General features: G+C 41.7%; 1 protein-coding gene across 1 annotated transcript in view; it reads left to right on the plus strand.

The window, feature by feature from the left end:
- Positions 1-7,737, plus strand: part of arhgef39 (Rho guanine nucleotide exchange factor (GEF) 39) — a gene marked incomplete at its 3' end in the record, with an annotated part of 38,959 nt that extends 31,222 nt beyond the window's left edge. Inside the window, exons 9-12 of the mRNA XM_080747532.1 lie at positions 602-690; positions 5,657-5,825; positions 7,416-7,510; positions 7,680-7,737. Coding sequence (XP_080603658.1) covers positions 602-690; positions 5,657-5,825; positions 7,416-7,510; positions 7,680-7,737 — 411 coding nt within the window. The remainder of the gene's footprint in view (positions 1-601; positions 691-5,656; positions 5,826-7,415; positions 7,511-7,679) is intronic.
- Between the last annotated feature and the right edge of the window lie 15,845 nt (positions 7,738-23,582).

Consider the following 23,582-nt stretch of genomic DNA (forward strand, 5'->3'; position numbering starts at 1 on the left):
AAATAACTTTGTACTTCAAGTTTAAAATTATACTAAATAATATTTTTTGTGTGTCCAAATAAATTCCAAATATTATCAAATGATCTTGCGGCACCCCAGGGTGCCCCGTCACCCACTTTGAAAACCCCTGCACTATATTATGTACTTTTTATATGTGTTTATATATGTATTCATATAACAGAGAAGGGACTCCTGCACATCCAAACGAAAGGCATGTAGAAGGTGGAAGTCATAAGTCCGATTCGGACGGGATTAGTTTTACCTAGGGATCCCAGGTAAAATGTAAAGATCACTGAGGTTTTCTGTTTTTTTCGACCATGTCCGTAGTGGGGTAAAGATTACAGGCCATTTTACCTACCATAATAATCACTTCACAGGCCTCCTCTGATAAAACTAATCCTGTGCAAATCGTTATTGTACTACATTGATATGTTGACTGATTCTCTGCTCTCTCTCCCTGTCCGTCTGTCTGCCTGCCTGTCTGTCTGTCTGTCTGTCTGTCTGTCTGTCTGTCTGTCTCTCTCTTCTGTCCGTCTGTCTGTCTGCCTGCCTGTCTGTCTGTCTGTCTGTCTGTCTGCCTGTCTGTCTGTCTGTCATACAGCTGACGTTTCCTCAGGCTAAGCTGCTGTTGATGTCATGTGACCAAGAAGACATGAATGATTGGTTCAACAGTCTGACCTCTGCCATCACGTAATTATTATTATTATATTGGCCAGAAATACATGGGAAAACAGAAAATGATAGGACAACTAAGAACAACAGTGGTCCTAGTATACTACCCTGGGGGACTCCACAGTTTACTGGGGGGGGGGGTTCCTTTGATTTCCACCATCTGTTCCCTCCCCACCAAGTAAGTGTCATCCATCTCCATGCTGTGCTGTCAAGACCGATAGCTCAATCAATCAGAAGAGTGATCGACGGTGTCAAATGCCTTCTGGAGGTCCAGCATGACCATGCCACAATATTTGCCGGAATTGCATGTTTGATGTGTCATTCAAATAGATGAGGCATGTGTCTGTGGAATGGGACTCTCTGAAGCCAGATTGGAACTGTTAAATCATTTTTTTTTTCTGTTCAAGATATCTAGCCACCTGTTCGTAGACAATTTGTCAACCTTAGAGATGGAACTAAGAATTGAAATTGGGCGGTAGTTGCCAGGGTCAAGTTTACCTTTATTGTGCAGGGGGGTTACTTTGGCTAATTTGAAGTCCAGGGGGATGTAACCCTGCTTGATAGATGGATTAATAATGTGGGTAATGATTGGGGAAATGGAGGCGGCTGAGTCTATGAGAAATTTGGGGGGGATTTTGTCATGGCCAGCGGCTTTGTATTGAGGTTTGTATCAGTTTTTTAAACACTTCATCAGATCAGGAGAGTTTAAAATTGTCTTTGCTTACTACCCAAAGTTCCTGTAGAATTTCAAGATGTGCTTAACACCAAACAGCCCAGATGGAGCGGGCAGTTTTTTTGACCAGTGAAGTGGCCATGGAGGTGAAGTACTGTAGATGTTAAGACTGTCGGTGAGGAGGGTAATGGGAGATTTGATGGATATGTTGTTGGTTATGGATCTGAGTTTGGCGCCGCAGCCTAGTTGGGCTTTAAATAGCTTCCGTTCCATAGGTCTCGTGGTTTGTGGATGTTTTCCTTGACTTTATCGTCAGGAGGTTGACCGGTTTCTTACCCTTTTGGCCTCTTTACTGACCATTTGGAGTTGGGCTTCAAGGTGTTTGTCTGGGCCTTTTTTGAGTTTGTAATGCGGCGTAGCGGCCGCCATTCACGGCCGTTCAATGTCTGTCTTTCACATGGAGAAGAAAAAAATACAACCACAGCGTAGGGCATTCATGAATAGTGATTTTTAGTATTCGAATTATTCGACCTAAAATTATTTGAATAGTCGAATATTCGAACTGGCCAAACTGTCAAATATTAAGTACAAGAGGCGAACATTGTGAAAATAGCCGATTTACATGCTCACAACGCCTCGCGTTGCGAGCATGTAGATCTGCTATTTTCACAATATTTATCTGTGGAACTGAGTCACATTAAATGTAATACCTACAATTCCAAGTGCTTGTCAGGGTGGGGGTCCCCAGTTCAAATATGTTTATTTTGGGGGTCACAGCCTAAAAAGGTTTTTCATACCCCTGGTATAGAGCATTAACAAATTCATCCACCAGGGGCATTGACAACTCATTCTTATGACTTCCTTTTATAAGCACATTTTCGATTCGGTGAACAACGTCGACTAGTGACTTTGATATTCGAATATTCGAATATTTGGTGAATGCCCTACATGGCACCGTTGTGACCAAACGAGCAATGTGGGAAAACAAAGGGAGAAAAGGCCATTTTACCACACCCAGATAGAATGTGAATGAGGAAGTCGTGAAGCAGCAGCAGCTTTCGAGATGCATCATGGGATATGAATTTATTTCGCCCACCAGTGGCTTGTAGGGGTGTGAAAGAATATTCCATATTCGAAGATTCGTTCGAATGTTAACAATAAACGAATATTCGAAAGTAAAAAATTGAGCTTCGAATTAATTTATATTTAATTAAAACAAATCTACCGCACTTCTCGCGAGATTCTGGGCGCATGGAACGTTAAAAGGTGGCTGGTCTCGCAAGGCAGAAGTCTCCATTCGCTGCTGCAAAAGTGGGCTGATCTACAAGTCCACAATACGTCGCTGATCCAATACGCTGTGGGCTTGTACATTAACACTTGGGGAGCCAAACGCGTTCAGGGACGAGTTATGGCCACTAGATGTCACCCTGCCACAGGAAGTTATATCGTCGAGGGACGAGTCAACAAATAGTTAACTTTTCGAGACCGCAGCTTCCCTTTGCATGCCCTGAATCCATTACGTCACCCAGCCAGGGCAGGAAGCCCCCTGTCTCTCCCCACACGGAAGGATTTTACATGGCTTTAGATTCTACTTTGAAACATAAGAACGGCTTTATCTGAGAATGAGGTAAAAACAGCCCCATGGAGGCAGAGAGCTGATTGTTTTCACGGCGACACTTTACCGCGAATTTACCGCGATTTTTTTACCGCGAGTTTCGCGAGCGTTTGTAAACAAATGGAGTACCTCCTCAATCTTCTCTGGACACGCACGTGCACACGCACGAAGCTTGCGGGGCTCATCAAAACATAACGTAAGTCAATGGTGGCACCAGCAACAGCTATAAATGTTATAAACCTTGGCCGCCCATGTGTTAAGGGTGCCTATTTAGCGACACCGTCATACAGCGAAGAATAAACCTCCAGCTGCTTCACTTTCCCTTCACACACTGGCCGTCACATGTCGGAGTGGAGAGACAGATGCACTCGTCCGCCTCGCAGACAGTGCACAGTGCACACACAGTGCTTTTAAACTGGCTCACGTTGATTCAGAATGATTAACGAGTTAAGCTGAAACGGGCGACTCGTTTCGGTAGTGACGGGAAGGCATACAACAACGAGACTTCTCCACCGAAAACACTATAAAAAAGCATGGATTTCTTCTCTCACCGAGTCAATCTCCCCGCACGCAATAACGGTAAAACTCCCTCCGTCACTCACACTGCTCTTAATGTAGACTATCTAATTTGGTTCAAACCAGAACATAATCCATTGGTGTGATTATAATTGCTCATTTCATGTCGTGGCTGTTCCAACTCAACTCAATCACGGCTGCTGTGAGTGACGCTTTGCAACGAGGATCAGATTCTGCTCTAACGCAGGCACGTGCACACATACATCAAACGGGGCTTGAGCCCCTGCCCTTTTAACAGAGAATTGTCCACCAAAAAGCCCTTTTAGAAATGTCAGCCCCTGCCTCTCTTAACATTCTTTGCACGTCCCTGACCAACGCGGACCTGCACACAGTAAAAAAAAAAAGAAAAGCGATAGAAGCGACTGTCTAGAATAAAGGGCTTCGAATTTCGGATGCTTCGAATTATTCGATATTTTCGAATATTCGAATTTATTCGAATATACGGGGGATTTTCAGGCGAATATTCGAATGCTATTTTTGGCAAATTTTCACAGCCCTAGTGGCTTGTAGCTTTTCGGCGAAAATCGCCGTTTTTATTCCAAAATGGTCATTTGTGTGAATTGTTCAGATCAGTTAAAAAATGTTTGGGGGGGGGGTCGTGTGGTCAGAAAGATTGCGTTGAGCAGCAGTGAGAAGAGGAGCGTTTATTTCTTATTCTCGGCTCCGTCCGTTTTGTCAGTACAGTAGTGCTGAAGGTGGATGGGAAAGAGGGAAGTTTTATTCTTTAACAAATCAAGCGCTCCCTTTCCCTTGCATGCAGCCACAGAGCAGAGAGCTCAAAGCAGTCGCAAACTCGCAAAGTTGTTGTAGTGTGGTCGCGTAGTGCTGTAGCCTTGGAGTGACTGTGGACTTCAATGGATTCGCTTGCCTCACGATGCGGTCGTGCACTATATTCTGCATCGATGCGGTGACGTGACATAATGGATTATAGCCGATACGTTTGTTGATGATGTAGCTAAGCGTTAGCATGTAGCTAAGCGTAGCTAAACGAGCTACAAGCTTGTGCCTTTGTCTATGCCTGTCTATAAAAGACAAGTCCCTAAACATTAGGACATTACTATAACTATATCTGTAGGCTATATTATATTTTTTATTGTAGATTACATTTTCTTCATTATATCTAGAACAATCGGTGGTAGGCAAAGTCAAATTTTGCTGCATGTATTGTATATGTATGAGTACGTCGTCATTGTTTAACCGTGTTAGAATCGTGCAAATTCACCCAACCTGAAAAAGGTAAAAAAAAAATTACACCGCGCACATTTTACCCCCAGAAAATGTTGTCACTGGGTGAAAAAATGGGTTACAAAAGTGTCCCTGCACGTGATAACAGGCCCGCGGCGCTCCACTGGAGTAATGATAAAATGAATATCAAATATCTAAATACTGAATCAAGCAAATTGGGTTGTTCATAAAAGCCTGAATAGACAATACAATGTTGAAAGTGAAATATCCTTTTAATCCAGAGCGATTAAATGCATAGACATAGTAAACTAGGATCAACGTATTATCAGTCTAAACAGTTGGACACCAAAAAGGGGGAGAAGAGTCTGGGACTCGTTTTAGGTTAGGGAGAAGAGTCTGGCCAGTGGGACGTGTGGAGCATTCAAACATCACGTCACACGTTTGCCCAACTCATATCTCCGTCACCGTTGCCCCTATCCATGCCAAACTTTGCGCACACACTCCTTGGCTGCCAAACCACAACCTCCACCCCTCATTTCTCACATGGCCGCACCATGAGGCCGATTCTTGCAAAAAACATTTTTGGACACTGCTCCTACAGATTTTGCCCTAAAATCACGGAAAGCGGTACACAGTATCTCTACAGTCATGTCATCAATATGCATCTGTCCCATCTAGCACCACCATCAGGCCGATTTTTTCACATTTCTGGACACTGCTCCTACAGATTTTGCCTTAAAATCACGCAAAGTGTTTGTGTATGCGACCTGACGGTCGCTTATCTCCCGATTTAGGGAGTCTTAGGATCATAGGAAACCAAGAACATATCATCAACAGTAGGATACTTAAAGGAGGGAGAAGAGTCTGGGACGTGTGGAGCGTTGTCCAGGGTGTTTAAAGGAAGGTTCTGACAGCTTGTCTGTGTGTGTTGTTAGGAAGCTGAGGTCTAAGAACACAGTGATCCATCAGAGAGACGATCTGTGCAGGAGGCCCCTGCGCTCTGCCCCGGGAGACCCCACGTCTCCCAGGCCCCTGCACTCTGCCTTGGGAGACCCCAAGGAGAACGAGAACACACCCATTACCCCTGGGAGGAAGAGAACACAGGTGAGTCCAGTTCTCTCTCTCTCTCTCTCTGTCAACATTCCTCAGAAATTGATATGATATAGTACTTTATTGTCAGTTCACACGGAAATTTGTCTTGCGACACAGCGGCCATGTATGCGACAACATATATACAAACACAATGACACAAAGGAACAAAGACAGGTTTACATACATAAGGATAATACAGACAAAGTGCAATGTCCACCGCCCAGCCTACCTCTGGCCAAACTCCCTGATTAAGTCTTAAAAGTCGACTGATGGACAAAGGACCTTTTTAGTCTGACCTTATTGTATGCTGGAACCCCGTATCTCCTTCCTGAAGGCAGCAACCTATATTCTCTATGCAACACATGGCTACTGTTAGAGGTAATATTTCTTGCCAACCTTAGAATGCTGTTATCGTAAGTAGTCGTATATAGCCTCTGCAGTGGTTGTCCAACTATCTTTGAACAAATGTTCAGTTGTTGCAGCAGTTGTGACTTTAGGGCTGCAGACAAGCATCCATACCTGGTGGTACTACAGTACTGAAGAACACTCATAATGACAGAAGTGAAAAAACATGAGAAGAATCTGTCTACTAGCACCAAATGATCTTAAACTAGGGATGTCAGCGGTTAACCGGTTAGCCGACCGTTAAGGAAATAACCGGTTATGCTTAACGTTTTCACGGTTAATTTTCATAATAATATGATCGCATTTTTCTGGACCTGGATAGTGTTGTTTGGCTATGGAGATGTGATTTTGTTAAACAAACTCTGGGAGGCGCAAGAGAGTAGTCTTATGTCATGTCCAATAGAACGGTGAATGAGAGACAGCTGTTTTAGTGTTACGCAGTGGGGTCTGTGGACCGGTTGCACCGGGGAGGATGAGACAACGAGCGTCGGAGTACACAAAACAGAACACATAGCCAACAGAGGTATATCGGTCTGGGAGCATTTCAAAAGGAAAGGAGTGTAGACGACAGTATCTTTCTCAAATACAGGCATGAGGCATCTTAAACGACGAACTAAGTAGATTCTTTGCTTTGTTTTCTTACACACTGATTCAATCTGATCTTTCCATGACAAAAGATGTTCTATTACTACTCCGAGGTATGTATACAAACATACCTGGTTGATCTGTTCACCATGAATAGTAATGGGAGATCTGTATGTATCTAGTGGTGCACCAAAAACAATCTCTTCTGTCTTTTTTGTGTTAATGAAATTCAATTCCCGCCCTCCCTCCCCCCTTCATATCAAGAGAAAGTTGGCAAATTAGCAGATCTATTTTCTGCAACAGTTTGTAACTCACAGAGGGTGAAAGAGTCAGTAGCAGGCTAGCAGCTGCACCATGCAATGTGAGTGCTATGCGTGCATGACACACAAGAGAGCTATATCCTTCTACAGTACGTGCGTGACCAAGAGTTACGTTTCTCTAGTACAATGGTGTATGACCGGATTTCTTTCTCTTTTCTTTTTTTTATATTCAAATGGTTTTTTTTTTTCAATATTCAACATTTTAATATTAATTTACCATCTCTCTCTCTCTCTCTCTCTCTCTCTCTCTCTTTCTCTTTCTCTAATGACATCATGATGCCCCTCCTTCCAGGTGAGAGAGGAGCGCACTGAGCATGCTCAGAACCCGCACGGCGGTGGAAGCAGCTCAGATGAACCCGAGGCCTCCAAGAGGAGGAGACTGGAGAGGTAACACACACACACACACACACACACACACACACACACACACACACACACTCAGGCTCCATATACACGAAGACGATACACTGAGTCCTTTCCAAAACGTTTCCTGTACAGATGGAATCGGTGCATGCGGATTAAGGGACAGATTTAGGCTGTAACGTCATTGTTTCAGGAAGCTTTACAGAAAGAGACGCAAAGCCGCCGTCTTCATCTTCAACCGGGAGCCGTAGTCGTATGGACTGCGCCTCAGGTTAACTATGTGGTGGGGGTCCCTGGAACAACATATTTTGAGATGGGGAGGTCCGCAGCCAAATACATGTAATGTTGGGGGTACTTTACATGAAAAACTGATTTAGAACAGGGGTCTTCAATGTTTTCAGGTCAAGGACCCCTTAATTGAGACACAGATGAAGCAGGGGCCCCCACAACCTGTTCATAGATTCCATATAGTTTCATTGTTTGACAGCACAACTATCAGTGTATGTTTGGATTCATGTCAATTTGTGTTTTCAGATATTTAACCACTTGAAATGTCAATAATTAACAAAAAAAACTTGATCTTTCACTCTGTACTTAGTCTGCTCTTTTTCCCCTCTACACCAAAGCTCTTTGCTGAAAATGGCCGATGCATTGTGAGCTTGTAGATCTGCTATTTTTGTCTAAAGTTCTCAGAATATGGACGCTAGTGTTCAAGTGGTTAACATAAAAAAGGAGAAAAAAAGTTTCTATCACTCAAAGATTTGGAGGACCCCCTATAGTAACTCTTAGGACCCCCTAGGGGTCCCGGACCCCCTATTGAAGACCCTTGATTTAGAAGACATTTATAGAATCGTGTCAAAAATATTGTGTGAGTTTTCTTTTTCTTTAAAATTAAACATTCAAAAAAGGGGGTTAGTCAGTTGCATCCTGCAAATAATTCTACTTTCATTCAAACTTATAACTCTGACTGGGGAGGGATTCTAGGAGATTGGGTGGGTTATTGCTTTGAGTCTAATGATTATCACATCCTGATATATAATAAAAAGGTTGCCGACCCCTGGTTTAGATCATAGAATCACCTGTTATTCACTGTTTAGATCAGGGGTTCCCAAACTTTTTTGTCTCAGGGCACCCCATAATGTTTTTTAATCCGAGGCACCCCTACATTATAATTTTCACTCCCAGCACCTTATATTTATAGCATATCGTCGGGTGGAAACCTTGTATGTCCAAAACCGTTTGTTTTGTATTCATCATCTATAAAATGTACTAAACTAGTGAAAACAGCAGATCTACAAGCACACAACGCCTCACTTGTAGATCGGCTGTTTACACTAGTTTTGTGCTACAATCTTGTATGATGAAGCAGGGCTTTGCTTTACCAAAAAAACATTTGAAACTTGGAGATATGAGGTTTCTGCCCGACAGTGACGATATTTTAGTGATTATGTTGCGAGGAAAACGTTGAGATAATAGCCATTTTGGTTAGAACGGACTGAAAATAACTTTGTACTTAAAGTTTAAAATGATACTAAATATTTTTTCAAGTGTCCAAATAAATTCCAAATATTATCAAATTATCTCGCGGCACCCCTGGACTGCCGTCACGGCACCCCAGGGTGCCCCGTCACCCACTTTGAAAACCCCTGGTTTAGATCATAGAATCACAATCATCACAGGTGTCCAGAAGTCAAGTGGCTAAAATAGTTCTCATTGTATCGTTATGAAGAGGGAAGAAAACATAAAACTAATCATCATTTTATTGTCTTGTCTTGTCTGTCTGTCTGTCTGTCTGTCTGTCTGTCTGTCTGTCTGTCTGTCTGTCTGTCTGCCTATCTCTCTACCTGTCTGTCTGTATGTCTGTCTGTCTGTCTGTCTGTCTGTCTGTCTGTCTGTCTGTCTGTCTGTCTGTCTGTCTGTCTGTCTGTCTCTCAGCAGTGAGACAGCTGCCTCCTCCAGTTGTGTCATCCTGTGAGCATCCAGCGGAAACGGTGTTCCTCAGGGCTCGGTCATCGACCTCGTCCTTTTCTTCTGTCTCTCTACGTAAAGGGTTAAGAATCCCTGTTAGTGGAGTCCCCCAGGGCTATATACTAGAACCTGTGTGTTTTTCTTAACCAAACTGTCACTTTTTTGGTGTGACACACACACACACACACACACCAAAAAGCTGATCTACAAGCTCACAATGCGCTTTCACAAAGTGTTGTGAGCTTGTAGATCTGCTATTTTGTTACCGTCTGTTCAGCTCTCACCACCAGGCCCAGAAAACACACTCTAGGGTTCATGTGGTTAAAATGAGTATCGTTTTTATTTTCACATTAATATTCAGATCGGTTTAACATTTTTAATCTTTTAATTATTATTTTTAATTTTATGATCAGTTTAAAGCAACACATTTTAATTCTAGTGTTAATGTCAGTATGCATTTAAGATTTAACACATTTTAATTCTAGTGTTAATGTCAGTGTGCATTTAAGATTTAACACATTTTAATTCTAGTCTTAATGTCAGTGTGCATTTAAGATTAACACATTTTAATTCTAGTGTTAATACAAACACATTTAAATTGTAATGTTTGTGTCAATTCGACACAGAGTTTAAAACTAACAAGCTGTGATCGTCTAAAACGTAGACGGGAGTTTTTTTTGTTTTTTTAGTTCAAAGTTCTGGACTATATTTAAAATGTGATTTATCGGAATCAGCTTTATTATCCAGGTGTTTCCAAAGACGTTATTATTTAAACTTAATACTGCTTGAGGCGTCAGTTCTCCTCTATACCTGTGCAATAATGATGTAGAGTATAGAATAGTAAACCAAAGTATGGGAGACGCTCCACAGCGTGAATATTGATCAGCAGATGTTTAGAGCCAGAAACATCACAGTCTCAGAACATCTGGCTGAGGATGAAGGGTTTCATCTTGAAGCCCAGCATCTCGTCTGGAGACTTGAATAAACATTAAAGCCGCTTTTAAGATTTTTCAACAAATAGCAGATCTACAAGCTCGAAGCGCGGCACTCAGTGCTGTGCCGAGAGCTTGTCTATCTGCTATTTTTCAGTAATTTCAGGTCTTAATGGATCAACCCATTTAGACCTAAGGCTGATTCTAAAAACGCCTTCTAAAAGGCATAAGGTTTCTGAAAACCTTCAAGTTCTTATTAAAAACAAAATCGAATAAATAATGTTGCTATAATTACATATAGCAAATATTGATGAGACACAGAGGCTTGGAAAGGTAGAACACCAGGTTTAAATGGGTTAATCATCTGTGTCATTTTAGGTTTGATATTTTATTTTATTTGTATCGTTAACTTTTTAGCAAATCTTTGAATACTATATGTTATTTTAACTCATCCAGAGCCCAGGACATTAACGGATTAGGGGGTCCAGAGTGCCCCCTCCCGGCCCCATTAACGGCCATTGTCTTATTTTGAAGGCCAGAAGTCTAGACCGGAAGTACTTCCGGTCTGACGTCATCGGATCCTGCGACGGAACCGAACATTGTTTACGTGGTGCCATGCTGGATTGCATAGGAGCGTTTATACATGTGTTTTATAAGCGAGCATCTGCCTCCATCTTCGCTTCTAAAGTGTTGTTTTGAGATAATGGACATTAAAGATGAGATCGGCCGTCCACCTCAATGTTATGGGATGACTATTGTGTGCTCGTGGAGCCGTGATGATGACAAATCAGCGCGGATTTCGTCTCCGGAGCGTCGGCCATTGTACTAGGTATTTTTACTCGCCGTTACAGTAATATATTACTTATCGCGTGACATCACGCGAAAGGCACTAGATGAGTTAAAATGAACGTTTTAAAATCACATCTTTGTTTCTGGGGGGTCCCTGTAATTAACCTTAACCTTAATCTTTGAGAAGGGGTCCGAGGCCAAATGCATATAAGTGTGGGGGTCCTTGACATGAAAAGGTTTGAGAACCGCTGATGTATAGATAAGTGGGTTGTTGGTCAGCAGGGTCAGGGTTGGTTAATTCAGTGGTTCTCAACCTGTGCGTCGGGACCCCCTGGGGGGTCCCCGAATCATTTTGTGGGGGTCCCCAGATGATTAACTTAATGTGCAACATTAACTCTCTCAACAGTAAACAAACCAACATAAAGTTTAAGTTTATAGAGGGTATCTGCACATTTCTAAAGTGAAAATTTGAGAACTTTTTAATACCTCTAAAATGACAAATTAAACATTGGTCAAACTGTCAAATATTAGAGGAAGAAATTGTGAAAATAGCAGATCTACATGCTCACAACGCCTCGCAACGCGAGGTGTTGTGAGCATGTAGATCGAGCGGATTTTGGGACTTTTTTCCAGGTGTTTCACCTTGATTCTGATTCTGTCTCTAGAATGAGACAAAAACATAATACATCTCCATGAATTCAAGGCTTTGTGGGTTTTTTAAACTAAAGGAATGTGGGGGTTAGTTTTAGGCGCCGTTCACACTGCGTTTTGGCAACAAGAATTCCACAAAAGTGAAAGTCGGATAGGCCTTCTGTTCAGACGACAAGGGCATTTTCGGGGGTTAAAAACGGAACGATCTTGAAATGCAGAGTAGGGTGGAAAAGCTGACTCCTCTCTCCCCTCACGTTACCGTGTGAGCAACAGAAACACAAGAAGCAACAACGCATGCGAGGCTTTTTCTCTCCTACTAATACATACTGAATGCCCTCCTTAGTACTGTGATTTGGTGGCCGAGTGGTTGACGAGTTGGTTTTACGATCCATGTGCCCCGGGTTCGCGTCCCGCTCGGTCACTTCTTTCCGCCACCGCGGACAACCTTTTCTTTTTTCGGCAATAAAGTTATTATTATTATTATTACATTATTATCCATGACGGTGGTGATGAGCCGACTCGTTGCCGTTACCGAGTTATGTGAAAAATGTAATAATAATAATAATAACTTTATCGCCAGAAAAAAAGAAAAGGTTGTCCGCGGTGACGGAGAGAAGTGACCGAGCGGGACGCGAACCCGGGGCACATGGATCGTAAAACTAAATTGTTAACAGTTTACAGTTTACAGTTTAGGCATTTAGCAGATGCTTTTAATCCAAAGCGACTTACAATAAGCAGATAATACATTACTACAATAACAAGATAACATGTCAGAACATCAACAACAATATAACAAATGCATATGAATATCAAACATAATTTTCCGAATGTCTGAGTGAGTGTCTGTTTGTCTGTCTGTCTGTCTGAAACAGCGTTTCTCCTCAGTGGCTGGAGCAATTGATCTGAAATCGCATCACCATTAGCATATGAACACACCTGACATAACTGTGAAGCCCGTTTGTCACTTTCACAAATCATATGCTGTATATTAGCATGTTTGTGGTGTATCTACTATCTATTCTGCATCTAGCATGAGGCATATCTATTCTGCATCTAGCATGAGGCAACATGTTTAACCAGCTGTGTGTGTGTGTGTGTGTGTGTGTGTGTGTGTGTGTGTGTGTGTGTGTGTGTGTGTGTGTGTGTGTGTGTGTGTGTGTGTGTGTGTGTGTGTGTGTGTGTGTGTGTGTGTGTGTGGGGGCGGGCGGGCGGGCGGGCGGGGGGGGGGGGGGGGGGAGAGACAGTATCTCTGTAGCCATTAAACGAAACGGGTATTTCTTACATTGATGCTCCTCCTTACTTTCCATCCCTCATATACTGAGTGCACATCCCATAACCCACACACTGCACATAATTTCGGAGCTCATATATTTGAACGGGTAAGGGCTAGTCAATCTAAAACAATAAAATCAGTAAAGAGAAAACCCCCCAAAAAAAAAAAAAAAGAATGTTGACTAGCTTCATCTATGGTCATTGAGTGTTTCAGTAGTGCTATGGGTCAAGGTGGAGTCTGAAAAGGTGAGTCTTCAGTCCACGGCGAAAGCTAGCCAGTGAGTCAGTTGTTCTAAGTGCGACAGGAAGTTTATTCAACAGCTTGGGGGCCAGGAGGGCAAACTGTCTCGGACGAGTGGATATCTGTCCTGCCACAGTACTAAGAAAGGCATTCAGAATGTATTAGTATTAGAGAAAAAGCCTAGCATGCGTTGTTGCTTCTTGCGTTTCTGTTGCTCACACGGTGACATGGACACTACATCATTTCGGCTTCATATGAACGCTTGATAAAAGGCAAAACGCAACGCCGTTTTCTCTACAGTGTTGCCGCATGTACGGAGCCTTAGTTCTATCAGCAACTGATAGAAAATAATACTTTTTTTGGGGGGGGGGGGGGGGGGGGGGTCATTACAAAACAAAAAACAATCTAACTCAAGTGCCTTTCGGACAGGAGGCGGTTTACGCGTCCTAGTAATTCATTTACAATGAGTGGCGGGCAATTATTTGGAACGGGCGGAGAAGCTGAAGGGAGTATTATTCAGTAGAAATCATTGTATCTATCTTTCAGAAAGGGCAGATAGTTTTGCCAACCCATTTTCCCTTCACAATGCTGAAAGACTTATATTTATGTATCCCACTCAACTCCTTGAAACTTGTTTAGATTACACTCCAGGAATGGTTGAAAGACCTTCATTACATGGCTCCAACACACATGGCTTATTGCTGGTTTTATTATCACCGCCAATAATGGTTGAATCAAGAAGTTATTGTGTATTTAATCAGCCTGGGTAATTATTTAATTAGCCTAGATAATTAATTCACCCATTAAAACCAGGAGAGCGTCTGTCATTTCAGAAAATAGCAGATCTTCAAGCACACTGTGCATCACTTCGTGCCGTGCTTGTACATCTGCTATTTTTGAATCATTTTCATAAAATCTTGCAAGTGTTAAGCTTGTGGATCTGATATTTTTGTAAAATCTTGAAAGTGTGAGAACTGTAGAAGGAGGCATTTGTTGAATTGGGCTCAGGCCTCAATGGGTTCATTAGCCTGGATGATTAATTAATTTGCCTAGATAATCAATTCATTATCCTAGATAATTAGTTAAGACGTTTCTATGCATATACATGTATGGTGCCTTCTGTCAGTCAGTTGTGATGTCATAAGTGGATGAGCTGCAATTTGTTCATAAATGTGACGTTTGAATGTGTTTAATCTAAGTAGGCCTAAGTAGGCTATCATAATTCCTTTCATTGTGTGACACTTTTCTTTTATATAAAACACTTTATTATATGCACCAATCAGTAATCACTAGTGAAATCAACATTTTTATCAACTGTTTTTATGATTTATGTATTTTAATATGTTTTACATTTTCACATCTATGTGTGTTATATTATGTGCTGCTACTGTTACACTGGTTACTTTATTGAAAAGCCTCAATAAACTGTAATGGATACAAAGTATCGTCACCATTTTAAGTATTATATTTATATATTTATGTATAGACTTCACTAGTCTTGTGCAACGGTCTTGTATGATGAAGCAGGGAAAAAGATTTACACATTTGAAACTTGGAGATACAAGGTTTCTCCCCGACAGTGACGATATTTTAGTGATTATGTTGCGAGGGAAACGTTGAGATAATAGCCATTTTGGTTAGAACTGACTGAAAATAACTTTGAACTTCAAGTTTAATATTATACTAAATAATATATTTTTTTCAAGTGTCCAAATGAATTCCAAATATTATCAAATGATCTCGTGGCACCCCTGGACTGCCGTCACGGCACCCCAGGGTGCCCTGTCACCCACTTGAAAACCCACGCTTTACTGTAGTTGCAGCATGCAACATGGATTGATACACGGGACAAATTCTTTCAACGCAAAATACTGCGTTCAAGATCAGGAGATTTCGAGAGACTCCTGAATGCTGCCTTTGGATATGGCATGGAAATAATTGATCTATAAGATGACAACGCATCGCGTTTACAATTCCTGAACCTGTTTAAAAAAATTTAAACATTTTAAATATATTGGCCTGTGTAATGACACACCTAAAATATGGTAACCACGCTGATTTAAATAATGGACTTGGTGCGTAAAGCTGCGATCCATCACTTTTTTGTGTGAATAACACATTATTTTAACCAATCTGTTTAGCACAGCACTGCAGTGGTTGGAGGTGGACTCCCTGCTATGACATTTAGATCCCGAGTGGAAGACTGGGGATCGATCCCAACTTTAATCATATCTAACTATACTTATTTCATGTAATTGTTTTTAGCGCATTGTAACCGATCTATAAGATGAATAACACATTATTTTAACCAATCTGTAGCACATCTGCAGTGGTGGACTCCCTGCTCTGACATTTAGATCCTGTGGTCAGGTAGGACACCTACTGGTTGACAAGAGGTACTGCACTCCCACACACATTCTAGTTCAGTGTTTCTCAACCACTTGTGCCTGGGGACCTTGGGTGTGCCCCTGAGAAGGGTCAAGTGTACCCCTTGAAACTGCTTGAAAGCCAGTATTGTATTTCATTTAAAAATGATTTAAACTAGTGAAAACAGCAGATCTACAAGCACACAACGCCTCGCGGGGTGCGAGGCGTTGTGTGTGCTTGTAGATCTGCTGTTTTCACTACTGTTGTGCGACAGTGACAATATTTACACCCCTGTATTATGTTTCTGTGTCCATGGATTCTTGGGACATGAAAAGTGTGCCCATGCAGAGGTTGAGAAACACTGTTCTAGTTCAACAGTCATAATGTCAGTGCTCTCATGGGGGACCCTGGCTCCAATCCCAGGTAGGATATGTAACCTGATCACCTGGCTGAAAGAGTGAGCGCTGGAACACATGTCCTGACTCCTGGTCCAGCTGTATCTGAAGTGTTAGCCAACAAATTCCATGACTGAAATCGGTGCTATCAAAGCTACTCATCTAGCAAATATATTCCCAACTGTAAACACAAAAATAGACATGGCAGCAGTACCTTTTAACTAGTCATTTACAGTAATAGTTCATAATAATATTATGATGATGATGATGAAGCAGTAAAAACATTTTTATTGGTTGATGCGGTTGAATCTTGTCACCTATTGACTTGTTTCAAACTACTTCTGTTTTTGTCCTTGTATCAGACAGGGCATATACTATAAAACTATAAAGTCATATATGAAACATAATAAAAATAATTTCCAGTATCATACTTTTACATGGATTTATTCTCTGGTAGTGGAACAGTGTACAGTAATATACCGGATGCAACAAAAAGCAAAACAATAATCTTGAGCTTGTACAAAATTATTGTAATAATGTTGAAATACATTTTATCTCCAATGAAAGCTCACATGGTTGGAAATGTATGCACTGTAACATGTTCAGAGCCCAACTAGCATTCTAATGAATTTAATGCGACTGACGTGTTTTTTTTTAGTTTTGTTTTTTAAAGATTTAAGAAAGGAAAACATCACCATCATGTCATCCTTGACTGAAAATATCAGCCTGATGTATCACCTGGATGATACAAAATGTCTTCTATAAGCTGACTTATGTACTATACAACAACATTGAAATATGTATAGGCCTACATGATAATATACATATTTTCTAACTAAAATTAAACAAAAAGCTCTTGATGTCAAAACTGCAAAATAAACATGAACCTAAACACCAACCAGTGTAGAAATAATCATATTAATAGGCTACATAGACAGACACAAATGTTCATCTGTACAACTCAAAGGTAGGCCTACGTTTTAGGGAACTGATTTGAATGCTTCAGTACACTGAAAAGAACACAATTCCAATCACCATTTAGCCCTATTCACAGCCCACCCACTCAGCAAATTTCTCAGCAACTTCCTGGTGCTGACGTCAGTTTAGAAGGGGAAACTATAACAGAAATAGCTGGTCTTAAAGCCAACAAATCATTATTTCGAACAGTAAAGTAAATTATAATGCTTTGTACCTTTTACTATCTTGTGTTCTTGATCATGCTATAGCCGTATTTTATGCTTTAATATTCGGAAATTGCATTAAATGTGCGATTTCGGTGTTAACTCTATGGGCTTTTAGCAGGGTTTTACCCTTCAAAACGTGACTTCAGCACCAGGGGGAAGCTGAGTGGGCGGGCCGTGAATAGGGCTATTTGTGAGCTTGTGGATCTGCTACTTTGGCAAATGTAAAAATCAGTGGCGTCAGTTCAGCAAAAGCTAGGGTATGGCAAAGATGGGAGTCCTCATGGATAAGAGGCATTAGATTTTGTATAACACGGACAACGCCTTGAGGCGTTGTGAGCATTTTGGCAGTTTTTTACACAGGTTTCTACGGTTTCTTGGGCTGGATATGGCAGCCTGGAACGGTTCAAGTGCAGCTAAACTTGGCGTGTTAGTAAATGTGCCACAATTAACAATAATGCATTGCACCTGTGCAGCTGACCTACGGAACCTGGGAATATACCATTTTGTCAAGATGGGGAGAAGTGTGGAGAATAGTTAAAGTGACCATTTTGTTACATTTTGCATTTGTAGTTATTTTACTGTAATTTAACAACATAATAACCAGCAAAGATAGACAAAGAGACATTCATGGATTTATATTTAAAAGTAACTTTTATTTCCCCCCCTGGACCCAGGGTATGGCAGCTGCATACCCCTGCCATACCCAATTGACGACCCTGGTAAAAATCAAGCCTAAGGTAGGCCTACATCTACATCTTCATCTCTCACACGCACCACATCAGTGTCTGCCTGACTTGGTGCTACACTCATGGTGTCGTATCCTGAAGAGGCTGCTATGGGTTCATAATGTTTGATCAGCCAATCAGAGACCTTGGCAGGTGACCAGCGGTATAAAAGTCCTGTTCCACCACTCACTGCAACAGAAGACAACAGACAGCAAGACATTTACAATGAAAATAAAAACACACCTGGATGTGAAAACCCTGCAGCCCAGCACAACATCTCTACATGGCTCTGTTCCTGATTATGAACCATGATGGCATTTTGACCTTTTACACCCAATAGTTCATCATCTCTTCAGGACAGACTACTGATCATTCCCTCCCAGTTTCATGAAAATACACTTGTCCATTCTTATTTTATGCAAGGATGCATGCTTAAGTTGCATGCACATGCATACGGACATAGACTACTCACGCACATTTAAAATGTGCGATTCAAATGTGACAAAGTTATGAGGATAAAAGTACTCACTACTTGGTTTTTGTGGCTCCGTCACCAGAAACTTCAACATCCTCTCTATCACTTCCTCCTCTCTCTTCTTCCATTCTTCTGGTGTTAGAGTTTTCTTTCCTCTCACTCTTTCAAACAGGGTCTTCTGTCGTGTCTCAGGGGATGAGGGTCCTCCGTAAGAAGACTGAAACAACAGATACTTGCATACATCAATGAACACCAAGTTTAACTACATGTAATGAAATATTAATAAAGACGTAAGAGCCAGGAAGGAAAAAGGAATTAAGGTTTTTACCATGATGACGTATGATGTAAAAAATACCATGAATAAATATATAGGTTCTAAATAGGGCCATATAGGGCCATTGTTTTTACAATCATCATGTGTATGATGCCGAATTGACATCAATACAATAAATCCATATGTATGATGCATGAGTGTGATTTATTTTTTATTTTTTCATTTTCGTCTATGAAACATCTCCACCTGACCCTTCTTTGTAAATACCTTTTATTTTGCTAATTTTTTGTTTTTCTGTAGATATCTACTGCATAGTACTGTGTTCTATCTGTCTGTCATTCATGTTATATGAGTTAAAGAGAAGGAAATTAGCCGCAAGACTTACCTGAGTTTCCTTTTAGTTGACCTTGTTTGTACCAGTGAACTGTACTGTCATGAAACTACCTTTCCCTATTATATGCAAACCTCTAATAAATACTTCAATCAATCGATGCCACTTACATCAGTGTCTGCCAGGCTGTAAACTTCCCTCAAGGGGTCATATCCTGAAGAGCGTGTTTCACCACTCACTGGAACAGAAGACAACAGACAGCAAGACGTTTACAATATGAAACATTATGTCATTTTGACCTTGACCTCTTCCACCTACTGACCATTCTCCACACGTTTCATGAAAATACATCCATCCATCCATCCACACACACGCACGCACGCACGCACGCACAATTACAAACGTATCACCTTTGTCTTTTCATAATTTAATACGTAGTGAAAATAGGCTCCCTTTTTTATAAATATTGATCCAATGAAAAGTATTAACAAGATTGTGAGTAAATAATAATAATTGGATCTATTGAAACACTTTTTTTTTAAAAGTAACTATTGGACATACAAGGTTTCCACCTGACAGTGATGTAAACAGGATATTGATACTCACTGCTTGGAGGAAGCCACTTCATGCTGTTCTTTCTCCTGACAGCTGGTAGGGTTGATTCTACTGGCTCCTTCACCACAGACTTAAACTAAAATAAAGATTAAAATGTGTTTTATTGAAACATTTGTGAAGATGCAATGGAACATCTTCCTCTCTCACACTTACATCAGCATCGGCCTGGCTGGAAACTTCACTCATGTTTCCAACTCCTGAAGAATGTGTTCCACCACTCACTGGAACAAAAGACAACAGAGAGATCCTTACCTCCAAGTTTTCAAAATACACCCACTTGGATCCATTGAAACACAGGTTTTTCATTTTGTAACGTTATTGAACATACAAGATTTCCACCTGACAGTGATGATAATGCGGACTGGATATTGATACTCACTGCTTGGAGGAAGCCACTTCATGCTGTTCCTTCTCCTGACAGCTGGCAGGCTTGATTCAACATCTACTGGCTCCTTCACCACAGACTTAAAAATAACATATTATATAAAAGGAATGAGAATTAAAATGTGTGTGATTAATGTCAGACTAAAGTTTCATTTATGAAACATCTTCCACTCTCACACTTACCTCAGCATCAGTCTGGGTGGGAGCTTCACTTGTGGTGTCATATCCTGAAGAGCGTGTTCCACCACTCACTGGAACAGAAGACAACAGACAGCAAGAGATTTACAATGAGAATACAGGCCCCGTACATACTGAAACGCTCTGTAGAGAAAACGGCGAGGTCCCGGGATATCGCCGTTGCGTTTTGCCTTTTATCAAGCGTTCATATGAAGCCGAAATGATGTAGTGTCCATGTCACCGTGTGAACAACAGAAACTAGGCTTTTTTCTCTCTACTATTATATACTGAATGCCCTCCTCAACACTGTGGCTATTGGTGGCCGAGTGGTTAAGGCTTTGTTTTTTCGATCCATGCACCCCAGGTTCGCGTCCCGCTCGGCCACTTCTTTCCGCCACCACGGACAACCTTTTTTTTTTGTTTTCGGCGATAAAGTTATTATAATTATTATTTTTTAAAAAAGAGAGAAAAGGTGTTTGCGGTGGCAAAAAGAAGTGACACGAGCGGGACGCAACCCCGGGGCGCATGGATTGAAAAGGCAAAACCTTGTCCACTAGGCCACGAAGCCACAGTGGTGAGAAGGGCATTCAGTATGTATTAGTAGACGAGAAAAAGCCTAGAAATCTTTCCCACATGTGTTGTTGCTTTTTGCGTTTCTGTTGTTCACACGGTGACGCGAGGGGATGGCTGAGTCAGCTTTTCTTTTTCTGCGTTTTAAGATCGTTCTGTTTTTAACCCCCAAAAATGCTGAACGGAAGGTCTATCTGACTTTTCCTTTTGGCGGAATTCTCGTTGCAAAAACGCAGTGTGAACGGCGCCTGAAACACACCTGGATGTGAAAACCCTGCAGCCCAGCACAACATCTCTACATGTCTCTGTCTCACATATGAACCATGATGTCATTTTGACATTAAACCTCTTCCACCCAAAAGTTTATCATCACACACACACACACACACACACACACACACACACACACACACACACACACACACATGCACGCCCGCATGCAGGCATGCACGCTCGTGCACAGGAACAATGACAATATGCTGCAAACAAGATATTGATACTCACTACTTGGAGGAAGTACGTTAATGCTGTTCCTTTTCCTGACAGCTGGCAGGGTTGCTTCATCTGTCTCCGTCACCACAGACTTCAACATCCTCTCTATCATCTCCTGCTCTCTGTTCTTCCATTGTTCTTCAGTTCTTCCTTTCAGTCTAAGACCGAAAGGAGGGATCATCTGTCTTGAAGGTCTAAATTGTCCTCTGTCCCTCATCACCATGTCTTCTATTTTCTCCATCAGCTCTTCTATCTCTGAAATGTCCCAGTAGAAGAATTGGAGAACATGGTACCTGGAGCCACATTTCTCCAGGATCCACCTCAGAGGTTCTCCTTCAGACTGGACGTACTCCTCAACACATTTCTCTCCCAGCCAGAATCCCCATGTGAACAGAACCAGTGTGTGTGTCCAGACTCTGACCCCCAGCAGCTCCATGTGTTCCTCCACTGATCTCCTGTCAGCTTCAGAGAAACTGGACCTGACATCAACAGTCAACAGGACAGCATGGAGTTCAGGAGAACACAGAGTCACACCGTGTTGAAGGATGTGCTTGATCTTCTGTGATGGAGGTGTAGTCGACCAGTCTGGACAGTTCACCACACTCACTTTTCTTCCAGCAACTCGTCTCTGTTGTCTGACACATTCTTTCAGTTTAGTATGGGTTTTAAACTCCTGGAATATGAAGTTTACTGTATGTTAGTCATAATAAACAAAACTACTTCATTCTCTCCTCACAGGAGTTTATCAACGTTGTGATGTGATGTGTTGTGACATTTCAAACCTTACTTTTGACATTATCTTCAGAAAACATATTTGATCCCTTTGCTGTTTACTTACTTCGAGTGAGGATATTCATTATAACATCACATTCATATAATATTGCTCACCTTGAATGGAATTTGTTTAAACACTTTCTCCTGCAGTATGTGATTTCCAGCAATGCTTCTCTGATCCTGTTCTCCACCAACCAACATTGCCTTCACCTCTGGTAGACTCTGATGTTCTCCTGACACACAACATGCGCGAATGCACGCCCACACACACACACACACACACACACACACACACACACACACACACACACACACACACACACACACATTAATTATTAATTAATAAATCACCAATGAGTCAATCTGTTGGTCATTAGATCAATTCAATGGAGGAAAAGTAGGATATCATCCGGTCTAGACCGGATCAAACGACCTGTAAACAAAGACCAGGCTTTCCCCCAGGAAGCCTGGTGACGTGAGGTTATACTTTAATACTTCTGCACCTCATCATTAAACGCACCCTAATTTATTCATTGCCTATTCACATTATTTATCCCAATTTGCATACTGTACTTGAGTAAATGTACTTGGTTACTTTTGACCTCTGTATCAGTTATAACATTACGTTTTTATTGAGAATATTATTAAACAATATAAAAATTGTCAAGGACAGAGAAACAGACTGACACACAGGCACGCACACACATGTGCACACACGCACGCACCCACCCACACACACACAGACACACACACACACACACACACACACACACACACACACACACACACACACACACACATTTGAACATTAAACATCACCTTCAAACAGAGCTTTCAGAGCAGTTCTTTGTCTGTATGTCTTGTTCATGAATGTGTGGACATGTTCCTCTATGATCTTCTTCCTCTCTGACAACTTCTCTGAAACATCTCCATCATCTTCATAGTGTCCACCTCTGTTTCCTGTCACCATCTCTTCTATCTTCTGCAGAAGCTCTGTGACCTGAGGGCCATCTGTCTTCTGATTGTTGAAGACAAGGTACCGGTTCCCACATTTGTCAACAAGCCAGTGGAGGTCTTCCCCTTCCGCCTCAATGTGCAGCTCAATGCTTGTGTCTCCCAGACAATCTCCATGGGTGAACAGTACCATAGCATGACTCCACACGCTCTGTGGCAGAAGTGACATGTGTTCCTCTAATGCTACTCTCTGTGCTTTGGTGAATGCTCTATCAAGAGGAACCATCAGAAGAACAGCATGTGGTCCAGGAAGGCAGAGAGACACACTGTTCTGGATCTCCAGTTTGTCCATCTCTGAGGTCTTCTGTAGTGGACTGTTGTAGAGCCAGCCTGGTGAGTCCACCACTGTCACCTGTCTCCCTGCTACTTCACCTTGTCTCACCTCACACTGCACTGACCTCTGCGCTGCCAACCGACCTGACTTACGAACTTTAAAAACTCTTCTTCCCAGAATGGTGTTTCCTGC

The sequence above is a fragment of the Nannobrachium achirus genome (assembly GCF_963921795.1).
Source record: "Nannobrachium achirus genome assembly, chromosome: 18".
In the NCBI taxonomy this organism is placed as follows: Eukaryota; Metazoa; Chordata; class Actinopteri; order Myctophiformes; family Myctophidae; genus Nannobrachium; species Nannobrachium achirus.